Source organism: Bubalus bubalis, chromosome 21, assembly GCF_019923935.1.
Source record: "Bubalus bubalis isolate 160015118507 breed Murrah chromosome 21, NDDB_SH_1, whole genome shotgun sequence".
In the NCBI taxonomy this organism is placed as follows: Eukaryota; Metazoa; Chordata; class Mammalia; order Artiodactyla; family Bovidae; genus Bubalus; species Bubalus bubalis.
This window is the reverse complement of record NC_059177.1, coordinates 52,559,970-52,575,437: the sequence shown is the minus strand read 5'-3', so window position 1 is coordinate 52,575,437 and position 15,468 is coordinate 52,559,970. Positions and strand designations below refer to the sequence as shown.

The 15,468-nt window shown below is 47.9% G+C and overlaps 1 protein-coding gene across 1 annotated transcript; it reads right to left on the bottom strand.

Moving 5' to 3' along the window:
- Positions 1-7,924: 7,924 nt before the first annotated feature.
- LOC102398868 (serine protease 44) lies at positions 7,925-12,697 on the bottom strand. The gene is made up of 6 exons (XM_006071574.3): positions 12,175-12,697; positions 11,780-11,968; positions 11,378-11,537; positions 10,737-10,999; positions 10,153-10,310; positions 7,925-8,798 (listed from the first exon to the last, which is right to left on the bottom strand). The coding sequence occupies exons 1-6, from the start codon at positions 12,254-12,256 to the stop codon at positions 8,562-8,564; spliced, it is 1,089 nt and encodes a 362-aa protein (XP_006071636.2). The 5' UTR covers positions 12,257-12,697; the 3' UTR covers positions 7,925-8,561.
- Positions 12,698-15,468: the final 2,771 nt, after the last annotated feature.

Genomic DNA, 15,468 nt, shown 5'->3' with positions numbered 1-15,468 from the left:
TCCTACCAGCCATCAGCCTTTCCTCCCTCTAAACCACATCCCCTCCTCACCCGTAACCACTGGAGTCAGTGACTCTCCAAGTGAGGTCCCAGGACCACAGAGTAGCATCCGGGATCTTGGAAGAAATGCAAGACTCATGTTTCACTCGCAGTGAACACAAATTAGGAGCTATGGCTTCATTATAAGGTAAAGAAAGGAAAGCTCAGGTACGCGCTCAGGTAGGGGGGATGTGAACGGCTCTGTTTCATATAACCCAAGCGACAGATCAAGCCCACTGCACCAGATACCTACTGTTCTACACAGTGAGCTGCCGTTAGCCCCCACTGTGGGGCAATGAGGGAACCTCCGCATCTGTGGCGACCTCTTAACTGCAGGCTGACCTGCCAGGGCCACTTTCTTTCTGGGGCTGGCTTTCCACCAATTATCCCCAAAGTCCGATGGCCACAGGCTCCTTGGCTCAGTAAAGGGGACTAGAGTGAAGCTGCTGTCTCCATTCCACCTTTCCCATCACCTCCACTTCCTCCACCACCTCCAACACCTGTGCCTCCCAAAGCAGAGCCAGGTTTCCTCTCAAATTATCCAGAATGGTCTAACCCTGCAACCCACTCCACCCCTACTCCCCCACCCCTGGCCAGGACATGATCCCAGTTGGCCTCCAAGCAGAAGTACAGCCCTGTCCAGAGGCAGTAGAGGAGGCAACCCTTCCAATACAGGGGTCTGGCTGGATCCCACAGTCTCTTTCGCTGTGGGTGTGGGTGGCACAGGAGCAACAGTGGGTACTGGGACCTGCAGGGATTTCAGTTGCCCTGAAGCTGATGATGCCTCTGGGGTTGCCAGGCTCATTGCATAATCTTCCTTGGGTCTGGCACCCTCACCTGGGAACATGAGGGTCCAATGAGAAAAGCAGCTGGCTGCAGCAAGGACCCTCATCACCGGCTTCTTCCCAGGAAACCGTCCCATCTCCAAACCCAAATTCCTAACCCCCACCCCCGAACCCCACCTCCCAGTTCCCAGTACCTACCCGCGCCCCCTGCGAGTAACCCCCACCCTCAGCACCACGCAAGCAGCCTAGCCCATCCAAGCCCAACCCCTGCCTGCCGTGGTCTCCCTGAGCTGCGGCCAAAGGACCAGGAGCCGGACCAGGAGGCCCAGGGAGCCTCCGCCCCTGCGGGTGTCGCTCAGAGAAGCCATGGGCACCTCTAACCGCCTCTGCGCTCTGCAGCGCCCCCTCGCGGCATCCCCGCACCTGGCCTCTGGTTGCCAGGAACATAGGGCTAGGGCCCAAATCCCAAGGCTGCTCCTCCAATATCTTCATTTCCTTCTTCCTCAGCCATGAGCTTCAGTCTATTCTGGTTGTGTTCTTAAGGCCCTTGACTTATGATTGATTTTACATCTTAAAGGAGAGATATTCTGGGTTAGATACCTTAGCGTGATCTAAACACAGGAGCCCTTAAAAAAAAAAAAAAAGAAAGAAAGAAACAGACACACAGATGCAATCTGTCCAGTGAAACGTAGAAGAAAATCAAAAGAAACAAGGTAAATAGAAAGTGCGAAACAGATGGCAGTTTTGAGCCTGAATATAGTAGCATCTGCAATAAGGGTGAATGAGTTGAACATACCAGACAGCATAACTTCCAAATTGGAGGAAAAGCCAAGGTCCAGAAATAGACTCTCTGAAGAGACAAACTTACACAAAGAGATACACACACGTGGGAAATAAAGGAATAGAAAGGGAAATGCCAGGTCACACTGGTGCAAAACAAACAAAAGCTGGAATAGCAATATGGTCATTAGAGCATAGCGTTTAAAGCAAAAATGATACAAGGGACAAAGGGAGTCATGTACAGTAAGACCAAGACACAAAGGATAGGATACAATGACAGCCTTTAAAACAGAAAGCGAATGGGACCAATTTACGGGAAACAGGGACTTCTTATACACTCCTCTTAGGAACCTGACAATTTACATGGGCAAAATTAGCAAAAATATAGACTACTTGACTCTCATAACTCATCGTCTAGACCTAACAGCACTGTGATGAATTTTACAGCTACTGAGAGAGAACACTCTTACTGAACACATAGGCAACTTTCAGAATCAAAGCCCTAAGGAAAATCAATAACCTCAAGGAACCAATGTGATACACATTCTCTTCATGAGCCACACATCAATAACAGTAAAACCAACTTTAAAAAATACTCTCTTCCTGAAAAAAGGCCAAAACTCTAGACAAAGGTGCACCTTTAAAAATTAGGAAATATGAGGGAAATTTGACCTTTTAGAGATCAATGCCAATGAAAGCACTGCCTATGAAATTGTATATGATAAAGCCACAGTGGACTTCCAGATGTTCAAGCTGGATTTAGAAAAGGCAGAGGAACCAGAGATCAAATCGCCAACATCTGTTGGATCATAGAAAAAGCAAGAGAATTCCAGAAAAACATCTACTTCTGCTTCACTGACTACACTAAAGCCTTTGGCTGTGTAGATCACAACAAATTGTGGAACATTCTTAAAGAGATGGGAATACCAGACCATCTTACCTACTTCATGAGAAATCTGTATGCAGGTCAAGAAGCAACCATTAGAACTGGACATGGAACAACAGACTGGTTCCATACTGGGAAAGGAGTACGTCAAGCCTGTATATTGTCACCCTGCTTACTTAACTTATATGCAGAGTACAGCATGCAAAATGCCAGGCTGGATGAAGCACAAGCTAGAATCAAGATTGCCGGGAGAAATATCAATAACCTCATATACGCAGATGATGCCACCCTTATGGCAGAAAGTGAAGAGGAATTAAAGAATCTCATGATGAAAGTGAAAGAGGAGAGTGAAAAAACTGGCTTAAAACTCAACATTCAAAAAACAAATATCATGGCATCCGGTCCCATCACTTCATGGCAAATAGATGGGGAAACAGTGGAAACAGTCATAGACTTTATTTTCTTGGGCTCCAAAATCACTGCAGATGGTGACTGTGGCCATGAAATTAAAAGACACTTACTCCTTGGAAGAAAAGCTATGACCAACCTAGACAGCATATTAAAGAGCAGAGACATGTCTTTGCCAACAAAGGTCCATCTAGTCAAAGCTATGGTTTTTCCAGTAGTCGTGTATGGATGTGAGAGTTGGACTCTAAAGAAAGCTGAAGAATTGATCCTTTTGAACTGTGGTGTTGGAGAAGACTCTTGAGAGTCCCTTGGAGTGCAAGGAGATCAAACCAGTCCAACCTAAAGGAAATCAGTCCTGAATATTCATTGCAAGAACTGATGCTGAAGCTGAAACTCCAGAGATCAGTGAGGGCACCTCCTTGAATGTGGGCTGGGAAGCTACCCAAAGCCAGACAAACAGCCTCTTGAGAAGATTCGAATCAGAACGCCTGCAGGCCACATGGGACCGAGAATAGTGCCTGGTCCATCTGCCAGACTGGAAAACCTCGAGTCACAGAACATTCCCTAGGGTATTTAGGAAGGTCTTGCCTCAGCAACAGGGAATAGTCTCTACACTGAGAATCACTCCAGGCCTGCCAAAAAAGGTAAAAACAAGACCTGAGAACATCAGTTTCCAAGGAATTTAACTGCACCCCAAAAGAAAGTCCAAGAATATTTCTAGGAAAATATCAAACACCATTGTAAAGGTCACAATGTCTGGTATCTAATCACCTAACACCCACATTCAATTAGCCACCTATCATGGGATTAATCAGACAATCATAGTTAACCCAGAACTGAGACAAACGTTAAATGCACAGGCAAGAACAGTAGCACAGCCACTGCAACTGAGTCCCACATACACAATTAAACTTTAGGTAGACATGCTGAAGATGTAAAAGGACTCCAATCAGACTCTGCTGCTGCTGCTGCTAAGTCGCTTCAGTTGTGTCCAACTCTGTGTGACCCCACTGACGGCAGCCCGCCAGGCTCCCCCTAGGTATGAAAATGTGCATGAAGATGAAAAAGATACACTGAGGATGGGTTTAACCCTATAATACACAATTAGAAGAACTGATTGGGCAAGTCAAAGATGGACAGTTTTATTAAAAACAATTTCATAATGAAACACCGATACCAGAGCATAAAGTGCATTGTGAGCTGGGGACAAATACACATGTGACTGAACTTCCAAAGTATAGCAGGGCAGAAGGATCAAAAGTAGTCAAAGAAATAGTGCTGTATATTTTCCAATCTGGTAAGAACTGTAACTCCAGAGATCTTACAACATGTTCCCTGAACACGAAAAAAAAGAAAGATGAACACAAGAAGATCAACATATGATGTAAGCAAATTGCTCAAAACAAATGAGAAAGTAAGAGGAAAAAGGTAAAAATGACAGGACATAGAAACAGGGGAAGCATGTCCTTCAGTTGAAGTCACCGAAGATGTTGCTGGGCATTCTTGTTTCAGCTCCCATATGGATAAGAGACGTCCTCATCCGAGACTACTCAGTACCATGCTTTTGCATTTCTGTGCTATTGGCTGGTGATTTCCCTGTTTGAAAAGGCCCTGCCCAGACTGTTGCAGTGCTCTCTAGTGGCCCTGAGGGCTCCAGCCTGGGATGCACACTGCAGAGGAAACAGATGGGTTAGGTCACCTCCACACAGGTAGGAACTACACTGCTGTTGGCCACGAGTTCAATGGCACTGAATCAACAGAGTGTATTAAATAAAGTGCTTTTAAGCAAAAAGAAACATAATGTCACATATTTATCACTCAGTGAAAATGCTGTGATCAGAGGTTCCCAGGAGTCTAATCCTGCATTTGCCTGAGAAGCAACTCTTCAGAGTTGGCTAATTCAGTGCTCAGAGCTGCTTCATAGAACATACCGCCATAAGAAACCTGATGATTTTGGCCACGAGGTCTTAGGGTGGTTTGTCACCCACCAATAGGTAACTAAAACACTTATTGAAAATCAGATTGTCCTACCTTGGCCTGGCCAAGGGTCCTAGATCAGTCCCCTGGAAACACACTTTGAGACAGATCTGTATGCCAGGGTTTGTTGAGGAGTGCTCTGGGGAGGATTCACACCTGGAAGGGAGCAGGTGAGGCAGAGCTGGGCAATAGGAGAAGCTTAGCAGTCATGGGGTTGCAACTGAGGTCTCAGCTGATCCTCAAGAAGCCCGTCCAAGTTGTCCCAAAAGAAGGCAAGGAGGCTGGGCCTTCACATTCCTGCTTGACAGACAGACATTTAACATGGGCTACCTGCTGTGAAAGGGTGGCATCTTGAGTGAATTGAGTGTAGCGCTTGCCAGTGGGGGAGTTATGACTGTATTCACAGATGCTGGAGAACACGTGTGGCTTAGCAGAAATGCCACACTTAACTACTGAGCTCCTGAGTCCTTTGGACATGATCCTAGGATCCTTGTCATCTGGAGACCTTGCTCACCATCTGGTGTGACAGGATATTTCAGGGTGAATTCACACATTTCCTGGCCCACTCCTGGATACTACTCAAGCCATTTCTCCAAGAAGCCCTGGTTTCTGTGGGAAGAAAATCATTATTTCAAACCACAATTTGGGCATTAGAAACTCACATCGGTATGCCTCACTACTCCTTATGACTGGAAATTCACAGCATTTTGTGTTCAGTTTTCTGTCCTTGTCCTTCGAAGTCCAATATTTTTACTAGAACTCACTTCCTACCTGTCAATCTCATCTTCTCCCTGTGCTATCTAAATCTTTCAGTTCAGTTCAGTTTAGTCACTCAGGTGTGTCCAGCTCTTTGCAGCCCCATGGACTGCAGCACGCCAGGCTTCCCTGTCCTTCACCACTCCCGGAGCTTGCTCAAATTCATGTCCATCGAGTCGGTGATGCCATCCAACCATCTCATCTTCTTTCCTCCCCTTCTCCTCCTGCCTTCAGTCTTTCCCAGCATCAAGGTCTTTTCCAGGGAGTCAATTCTTCACATCAGGGGGCCAAAGTATTGGAGTTTCAGCTTTAGCATCAGTCCTTCCAATGAATATTCAAGACTGATTTCCTTTAGGATGGACTGGTTGGATCTCCTTGCAGTGCAAGGGACTCTCAAGAGTATTCTCCAACATCACAGTTCAAAAGCATCAATTCCTTGGTGCTCAGCTTTCTTTATAGTCCAGCTCTCACATCCATATATGACCACTGGAAAAACCATAGCTTTGCCTCAAAAGACCGCTGTTGGCAATGTACTGTCTCTGCTCTTTATATGCTGTCTAGGTTGGTCATAGCTTTTCTTCCAAGGAGCAAGCTCTTTCAGAGGATGGTTCCATCCAGCCACCAAGCCCTGACCTAAGGGTCATCCTAATGACCACCTCTTCCCTCCCACCTGAGCCCCACATCTTATTCCTGCTCAGAGCCTAGTTCCTAATCACAACAGAAAGTCCGTGTATATTTGCCAGAAAGGGCAAAAATGGCTGCCATTACACTGGAAGCTGCCGCTCTCGTTTCTGAGGGGCCATGCCTGACGTTTCTAGGACCTAGAGGCTGATGCTCAACATCTGAGTTACTTGAACTGAAATCCCTTGCCCACCACAGGAAGAACATTCTACTGCCAGCAAACAAAATGCACCCACACTGAGGCTGTAGCCTTCCCAGGGCTTGGGACTTCTCCTCCAGCAGGGGCTGGAACATCGGCTTCCCATGTGGGATTTTCCCTCTTTGACAAGACAACCTGGGCAGGAAAAGAAGGGCAGAGCAATGAGCTGAGAGGCCCTGAGAGAAAGGAGTAAGGTGACAGAGGAGACGTCAGAGTTCACTTTCCATTTACTCACTCTCACCAAACAGTTCCTGAAATTGCTCTATCTGAAACCTGGAGCTGGAAGCGGGAAGACACAGAGTCTCTTAAGCTTGGGCACAAAATGCCACCAAGAGGAAAGCAGAGTAGGGAACCTTCCCAGGGCCAGCAGAGTCAGGGGAGCCCAGGAGAAAGCGCATTTCACGGCCCAGGGTCGTCCATAGGCGACACTCTGGGGAGGACTCAGTGCTCGTATTGAGTCTCAGCCAATGTGGAGGCAGAGAACGGGAAATGAGGAGCCGTACTAACATTTTCAGACACAGAACATCACTGGACAGAGCAGGGGAGCTTGTTCTGAAAGAAGGCTGCTGGTGAGAATGGTGTGGAACACACAGACTCAAGCCTCCGAGTCCACGCAGCTGCTCATTTCCGTAAATAACTGTACTAGAATGTAACTGTGTGTACTCACTCATGTCAGACTCTTTGCGACCCCATGGACTGTAGCTGCCAGGCTCCTCTGTCCATGGGATTTCCCAGGCAAGAATACTGGACTGGGTTGCCATTTCCTACTCCAGGGGAATCTTCCCAACCCATGATCTAACTAACCTGCGGCTCCTGCACTGGTAGACGGATTCTTTAGCAGTGAGCCACCTGGGAAGCCCATGGTTCCGCTGAGGTCCACTTGTATCTGGAAGCTTGAACACAGACCAAGGAAGGATGGGTGGACAGGACGCAGAGCCTGGGAAAAGATCAGCAGCCAGTCCAAGTGACTATGGGACCCTAGGCCTGCTGATTGAGAAGCCACACACACACACAGAGCCAGACCCTCCATCCTAACCCCGTGAAAACTCAGCTCTTTGGGTCTCCTCCAGGCATGTCCCTTACGGGGCGGCACGAGAGGTACAAGGCTGTGTGAGTGCATCACACCCTCATCTCCACCCTCCTGCCTCCAGGCTCCCATGCAAACTCAGTTCCAACAGCCCCGCATGCAGTGATGCTGACGCCTACAAGAGGAGCACTAATGCCTACAAGAGGCCCTGGACCCACCGCCTAAGACACCAGCAGACTTCCATCCAGGTAGACAGGCTCCTCATCTCCCACTTTCTAAAGAGTAATGGACACCATGAAAGGTCCCTCAGCTCAGTGGGAAACTAGTTCTCTACAGCATGTTATGTGCAACGCCACAACCTTCAGAAGAGCACAGTTTCACAACACATAAGAGACTTTCTAAGCATTTATTGAGTTGACATCAGAAATCTCCACACTCCTTAATGTCTCAACACAACTTGGGGTGAGCCTGGATGTGGCCACTGGAGCACTGGGAAGGGGGTTCCAAGACTGAGCTGCCCCAGGAAGGCTTGTGTGGCAGAGGCTGGACCCTCACAGATGGATCCACGTCGGGAAGCAGGGCACCTGTGGCCAACCCAGACAACTGAGTCACATGCGGACGTGCTGAGGCCTCGCTCTCTCCCAACAATCACCATGTGCATGGATACGATAAAGTGTCAGATAATGCTGCTGCCAGGGATGATGTGAAGATGTTCTGCAAGATGTGGGTGAAGCATCCTGAAGCATCACCGCAGGTCACTCTCCATCCAGCTGGGATGTTTTCACCCACTCCTTCCCAGCAGACAAAGTGCGGCCATGGTGTAGCATGAATGAGGAAGGTTCCTGGAGTAGTGGACTGGGAAACCTCCACAGTTCATTGCTGCTGCCAACTCTCTGATATGTGGATCTCCACAGGGTCAGTGGATCCCAAATGGATTTGAGGAAATAGCATTGAGTAGGAGTGGGAGGGAAGAGGCAGTGCTGGCATGAGTCTCAGAAACAGGAGGCGGTATGGACCAGGGTGATCACAGGGTCACCAGGATGCTCAGGGCCAACATCAGACACACCCATGGGATAAAGAATCCTCCTGAATCCAGAATAGAAGCCTGACTCATTGTACCATAAACCCAATCCTTGTAGAATCTAACGTCTGTGTACACTGCAGGCACTTCTTTCAAAGCACAGTGAACACCCCAGCTCACAATCCCCATCTGGATCCATCTGTCATTAAACTGACAGACCAGGGGACCCCCAGCATCTCCCTGGAGAAAAAGGAGAGACAAACAAACACAGCAATGAATAGGGATCATCATCGGAAGGGCTGATAGTTTGCAAGGTCCCAGGGAGATAGGCACCAAGGTCTTTCCTCAGGCACCCACCAGGCCCAGGTTTCCTTGAATGACATTTGAGAGCTGAAAACTTCAATATCATCTGAGAAATACTATTCCTTCCCAGGTGCTCAGGAACCTACAGGAGCTATAAGGCCAGTAAGCCCTGAACATCAGTCCTGCCGGATATGTGCAAATTCTCCTTCAGTGCCCCTAACCCTCCCCTGCCCCTCTCCAAGCCTCCCACCACCCAGCAACTAAAGGAGCATCCCCTGGCACTGTGTGGAGCTTCCAGAGTTCCAGAGCCCTTCTCGGGCTCTAAGGCCAGAGTTTATTCCACTGGTCAGTCCTGGGCCTTCCCAGCTGCGACATTCTCTCACTATCATCCAGCATGGGGGCGCCAGACTCCTCACCTATACCCTGAAATCTCTCCCAGTCCCAGCTCCACACATTCAACTACATCCTCTTCCAGCGGCCCCTCTCTCCAAACACATCCAGACTTGCTAAACCCCCAGCTCACACACACACTGCACACCAAGGAGTGATGTACACTGCTTGCTGTTCCCCAGTACTGTTCTGGTGGCCTACAGGCCTGCCTGGACAGGACCAAGAAACACAGCACAGCCTGCAGGCCACACATTCTGACTCCAGCCCCCTACTCTGGCCATACTGGCCTCCTCATTGCTCCAGACCTGAAACCCATTCCCTAAACATGACCGGTGCTTCAGACCTTGAGTCTCAGACTCACTGCTCCCTCTCCCACAGGTGATGTTCTCCTCTTGCCAGAATCCCAACACTCATCCTCTGAGACCTGTCCCCTGTCCCCTGCTCAGGAAGGCTGCTCGGGGCAGAGGGGAGGCTGTGGGCCCAGGATTCCTACAGGCACTCCCAAAGGGACCTGGAACTCATGTCTCTGGAGGGTCCACATCTGTATAATAAGATGTATAATGTCCAGGTGGCAGGGTTGTGAGCTGGGAGACTGAGCTAATGTGGGTGAATGCTCACACTGGCACAGGAAGTGACTACAGAAAGAAATCAGTTATAGGAACTACGTGATTATCATCATCACCCCCAACTTCACCACACTCTGGCAGCACCCCCCGGATGGGAGGGCTGCTACCTATTGGAGGAACAGGCCAGGCTTGCTAGAGGTGTCTTGAGGGGTTCCCCAGGTAATCTCCTTAAGTAAAGGCTGAAAGAAGCGGTGAGAAATAACTCAGGCCCTGCTGCTGGGGATGAGGAAACTGCACAGCCTCAATACAGAGGTGGCGAGGGACCATCAACTCACCTTGCAGGGGCCTCCACTCTTTTCATGATAACCACAGACCATTCCTTTACGAACGACCTTGGGAAATGGTTTTTCCTGTTTCTTGACCATCCTATTACATGTCGTGTAGTGAAGAATGACTTGCTCAGTCTCCTGAAGAGTGGGTACACGTGACGGCCCTACAGAGAGACATTCAGTAATAAGTGGATCTGCATGAGTAGAACATGACAGGGTCCCCCAGATCCCACGGTGGGTCTTGATCAGGGCATTCGCAGTCTTTCCCTCTTAGAGAAGGAAGGACAGTGGGTTTTGTCCCATTTGACACAGAAGGACCTGAGGCCAACTGCTGACATGGGGAGCAGATGAGGTAAGAAGCAAAGCCAAGTCAGAAGGAGGGACAGATCAACACAAAGACAAGGCTTCTTACAAGGCCTGATACAAAAGCAAGTGCCGTCGCTCTGAGTATCCGCAGTAGCAGTGACAGGTGTCTGTACAGGGCAGGGTCACAGATTCTGGGTCAGGTAGTGCCCACGGGTTCCCTTCAGCCTGCAGGCCAACCCCAGGGCATCAGACATCCCCCCTCAGATCCTGCCAGCCAGTCTCACCAAATTGTAAAGTTCGGCCCCATCCAGTCGCCCAGCACACTGTCCCAGCTTTCACTTCAAAATCCTTTCCAGGAAGGCACACTGGCTGGATGTACGCAGAATAATTCACAGAGAGGGCCAGCAGAACAAGGGCAATGTCATGCCTCATAGTCTGATAATTATAGTAGTTATAGCAAATGATGTCTTGAACTGGAATGACCACTGCATTTTGGGAATTCGATTGTAACAATGTGTCTCCTAGGCGCACTGTATATTCCTCATGGCTGTGGGAAGACAACATGCCCCTCACAGAGATGCTGGAGGGGCTACACTCCCCTCCACCCCTTCCAGGTTCTTCCCAGCCTGTTCCCATCTCCTACCAGCCATCAGCCTTTCCTCCCTCTAAACCACATCCCCTCCTCATCCCAAACCACTGGAGTCAGTGATTCTCCAAGTGAGGTCCCAGGACCACAGAACAACACCCAGGATCTTGGTAGAAATGCAAGACTCGTGTTTCACTCAGAGTGAATACAAACTCTGGGCTGTGACCTCATTTTAAGGTAAAGAATGGAGAGATCGGGTAGGGGCTCAGGTAGGAGGCAAGCCTGGCTCCTTGTCAGGCAGCCTGACCCGCAGCCCAAGCCTACCGCCCCAAAACTTACCCTCTTACACAGTGAGCTGACGTCAGTACCCAACGTGGCGCAATGAGGGAGCCTCCGCATTTGTGGACACCGTTGATCTGCAGGCTCACCTGCCAGGGCCACTTTCTCTCAGGGGATGGCACTCCACCAACTATCCGCATAACCCGACGGCCACATGTTCCTGTGCTCGGTACAAAGGACTGGAGGTGACGCTGCTGCCTCCCTCCTAACACCCCCACCACGCCCACCACACCCTCCTGATCCACCCCCACTACTACCAGCGCCTCCTCTAACATCAGCGACACCACGCCCGCCCCGCTCAATTCCGCCAGGACAGCCTGACCCTTCAGCACCCCCATCAGCCAGGCAGTATGCCTCAGGGGATTCCAGGCAGGTCTATGCCGTCCCGCACAGACGCAGTACCTTGAGGAGGCAGCGGTTCAAAAGCGGGAGTCTGTGCAGGTTTCAAAGTCTCTCCCACTGGAGTTATGGGAGGCACAGGAGACACAGGGTGTGCTGAAACATTCACGGATGTCGGGTATCCTGAAGTTGAGGGGGCCCCCTGCAATGTGGGGCTCATTGTAGAAGCCCCCTTGGATCCATCACCCTCACCTGGAGAAGATGAAAGAACAATGGGAAGAGGAGCTGACCAGAATGCACCCCACACACCACTGGGCTCTTGGCATGGCACCCTGCTCACCCTCAAACCCCACCTCCCATCCCCCACGACCCACCCGCCAAATCCCATGACCCATCCCCACCCCCAGACGAGGAGCCCAAGACCAGTCTCCTCTCATTCCTGCCCGCCCGGGCCTCACTGAGAAGTGGCTGAAAGACAAGGAGCCAGACCAGGAGGCCCAAGGAGCCGCCGCCACAGCGGGGGACACCTGGGGCCGCCATGGGCACTTCTGCTCGCCGCTGCACTCTGCAGCGCCCCCTCGCGGAGGCTCCGTGCCTGCCCTCATGTTGGCGGGATCACATGACCAGACCGCGGACGAATCCCAAAGAGGCTCCTCCAAGATCTTCCCCTCCAGCTTATTCAACAAAGACATATTCTAGCCAGTGTTCTTAAGACCCTTGAACATATAATTAAGTCCTTCGCCTTAGAGATAGTCTGGATTCTATCCCTCAGCGTGATATAACCACAGGAACCCTTTAAAAAAAGAAAGAAAAGCATCCAGCCCAATGAATGATTTAAAGATTTTTTTTAAAAAGAAGAAAGTATGGTAAATATAAAGTACAGGGGAAAACAGCAGTTTTGAGTCTGCATATAGTACCATCTGCAATACATGTGAATGAGTAAAACATACCAAACAACAAAAGGACTTTCATATTGGAGGAAAATGCAAGAGACTCTCTGAAGAGACAAATTTATACAAAGAGATACAGAACATGGAAAATAAAGGAATAGAAAGGGAAATACCAGGTCACACTGGTGCAAAAAAAAAAAAAAAAAGCTAGGAGTAACAATTTGGTAATTAGATGAAGCATTTCAGGCAAAGGTTGTATAAGGGACAATGGGAATTACAGTAAGAACAAGACATGAAGAAGGGGATGCAACGACAAACCTTAAAAAGGTAAAGCAAATGAGACCAACTTATGGGAACTGGGGCTTCTTACATACTACTCTTGGGAAGCTGACAACTTACATGGGCAAAATTAAGCAAATATATAGACTATTTCACTCTCACAACTCATCACTTAGACCTAACTGCACTATGATGAATTTTACAACTACCAACAGAGAACACTCACTCTTACTGAACACATAGAGAACTTTCAGAATCAAGGCCCTCAAGAAAATCAGTAATCTCAAGGAATCAATGTGTTGATTCTGTTCATGAGCCACACATCAATAACATGAAAATCAACTTGAAAAAAAAAAAACTCTTCCTGAAACAAAGCCAAATAGATAATGATCCTCCTTTTAAAATTAGGAAATTATTTTTAAAAAATTAGGAAATCATGAGGGAAATTTGACATTTTGGGATCAATACCACGGAAAGCATTACCTATGAAATTGCATGAGATACAGCCATAGTAGTAGTCCCAGAAAGGAATTTATAGCCGTGACTATATCAGAAAACAAAGACAACTGATAACAAATGAGCTAACTCAACTAAAAATGGGGAAAAAACCATAGAGTAAACTCAGTGAGAAAGTTTGGGAGAAAGGAGGAAATAATGAAAAACAGGAACAGGAAAAAATAGAGAAAAATTAAAGAGAGGATTGACACAATCTGAACTCAGTTCTTTGAAAAGCTTAATAAGAGAGAATGTTTTAGAAAACAAGAGAAAAAACGTATTACAAAATGAAAAAAGGGAAGCAACTTAACCACATGTTTAATCCTTAAAGAATACTACTAAATGCCTCTGTGAACTCTCCTATGGCCAAGATAGAACAATGGGCACTGCCCTTCCTGCCTCAAAAAGCCAAAAACTGACAAAAATACGAAACAACCCTTTTCAAGACACTGGACACCAGGCCGCAAAGGACGGACTGCTGAGTGAGGGAGTGAGCCTACTACTGCCCCTGCTGACTGCCTGAGGCAGGACTGCAGACAGACAGTGGGGAGAGTTTCAAAGGAATTTAACTGCACCCCAAAATAGAGCCCAAGAATATTTCTGGGAAAATATCAGACACCAGGGAAAGGTCACAATGTCTGGTATCTAATCACCTAATACTCACCACTCAAGGAACAAGAAAATACAACCCATCAAGGCAACAGTCAATCAATCACAACAAACCCAGAACGGACACAAACATTAAATGCACAGGCAAGACTAGTGAAACAACCACTCGGACTGAGTCCTACATACACACGCAAACTTTAGGTAGACATGCTAAAGATGGAAAAGGACGCCAAGCATCCTTTTAGATATAAAACCCGGCATGTGTGAGATGAAAAACATACAGTAGGGTGGGATTAACACCACAATAAACATCTAGAAGAAGCCATTAACAAACTCAGAGGCATGACAATTAAAAAAAAAAACATAGATGAAACACCAGTAAGAAAGTATAAAGAAACAGCACTGTGAGCTGGGGACTAATATATGGGTCACGGAACTTCCAAAGTGTTTCAGAGAGACAAAAATATTGTAAGAAAAAATAGCAAATACTCTTCAAATATGATCAAAGCTGTAACTCCAGAGATCTAAAAAGCTCAATGAACATCAAACAAAGAAACATGAAGACAAGAAGATCAAAGTACCATATCAGAAAATTCCTCAAAACAAAAAAATAAGAGGAAAAAAATGAAAATGACAGGACATTTTGTAGCGGATACAGTGGAAGTAATGTGCTTAGTTGAAGTCACCAAAGGTGTTGCTGGGCTTTCTTGTTTCAGCTCTCATATTATAAACAGATGTCCTACTCAGTGCCATATTTCTGCATTTCTGTGCTATTGGCTGGTGATTTCCCTCTTTTAAAAGGCTCCACCCATTATGCTGGAGTGCTATCTAGCACTCCTGAGGGCTCCAGCCTGGGATGCACACTGCAGAGAAAAGAGATGGGTTAGGTCACCTCCACACAGGTAGGAACTACACTGCTGTTGGCCACGAGTTCAATGGCACTGAATCAACAGAGTGTATTAAATAAAGTGCTTTTAAGCAAAAAGAAACATAAAAAAAGATTGCCTTTTTATCACTTAGTGAAAATGCTGTGATCAGAGGTTCCCAGGAGTCTAATCCTGCATTTGCCTGAGAAGCAACTCTTTGGAGTTGGCTAATTCAGTGCTCAGAGCTGCTACATAGAACATATCACCACAAAACCTGATGATTTTACCATGAGGGCTTAGGGTGCTTTGTCACACAGCAATAGGTAACTGACGCACTTACTGAAAGTCAGATTGTCCTACCTTGGCCTGGCCAAGGGTCCTAGATCAGTCCCCTGGAAACACACTTTGAGACAGATCTGTACGCCAGGGTTTGTTGAGGAGTGCTCTAGGGAGGATTCACACCTGGAAGGGAGCAGGTGAGGCAGAGCTGGGCAATAGGAGAAGCTTAGCAGTCATGGGGTTGCAACTGAGGTCTCAGCTGATCCTCAAGAAGCCCTTCCCAAGTTGTCCTAAAAGGAGGCAAGGAGGCTGGGCCTTCACATTCCTGCTTGAC

Excerpts from the sequence above, each read along its gene's own strand:
- LOC102398868 (XM_006071574.3), bottom strand. The coding sequence starts at position 12,256 with ATGGCGGCCCCAGGTGTCCCCCGCTGTGGCGGCGGCTCCTTGGGCCTC. Across the intron at positions 11,000-11,377 it reads TCAGCTCACTGTGTAAGAGG|CCATGAGGAATATACAGTGC; the intron begins GTAAGTTTTGGG and ends GTCTTCCCACAG. Across the intron at positions 10,311-10,736 it reads GGGCCGAACTTTACAATTTG|GGCCGTCACGTGTACCCACT; the intron begins GTGAGACTGGCT and ends GTCTCTCTGTAG.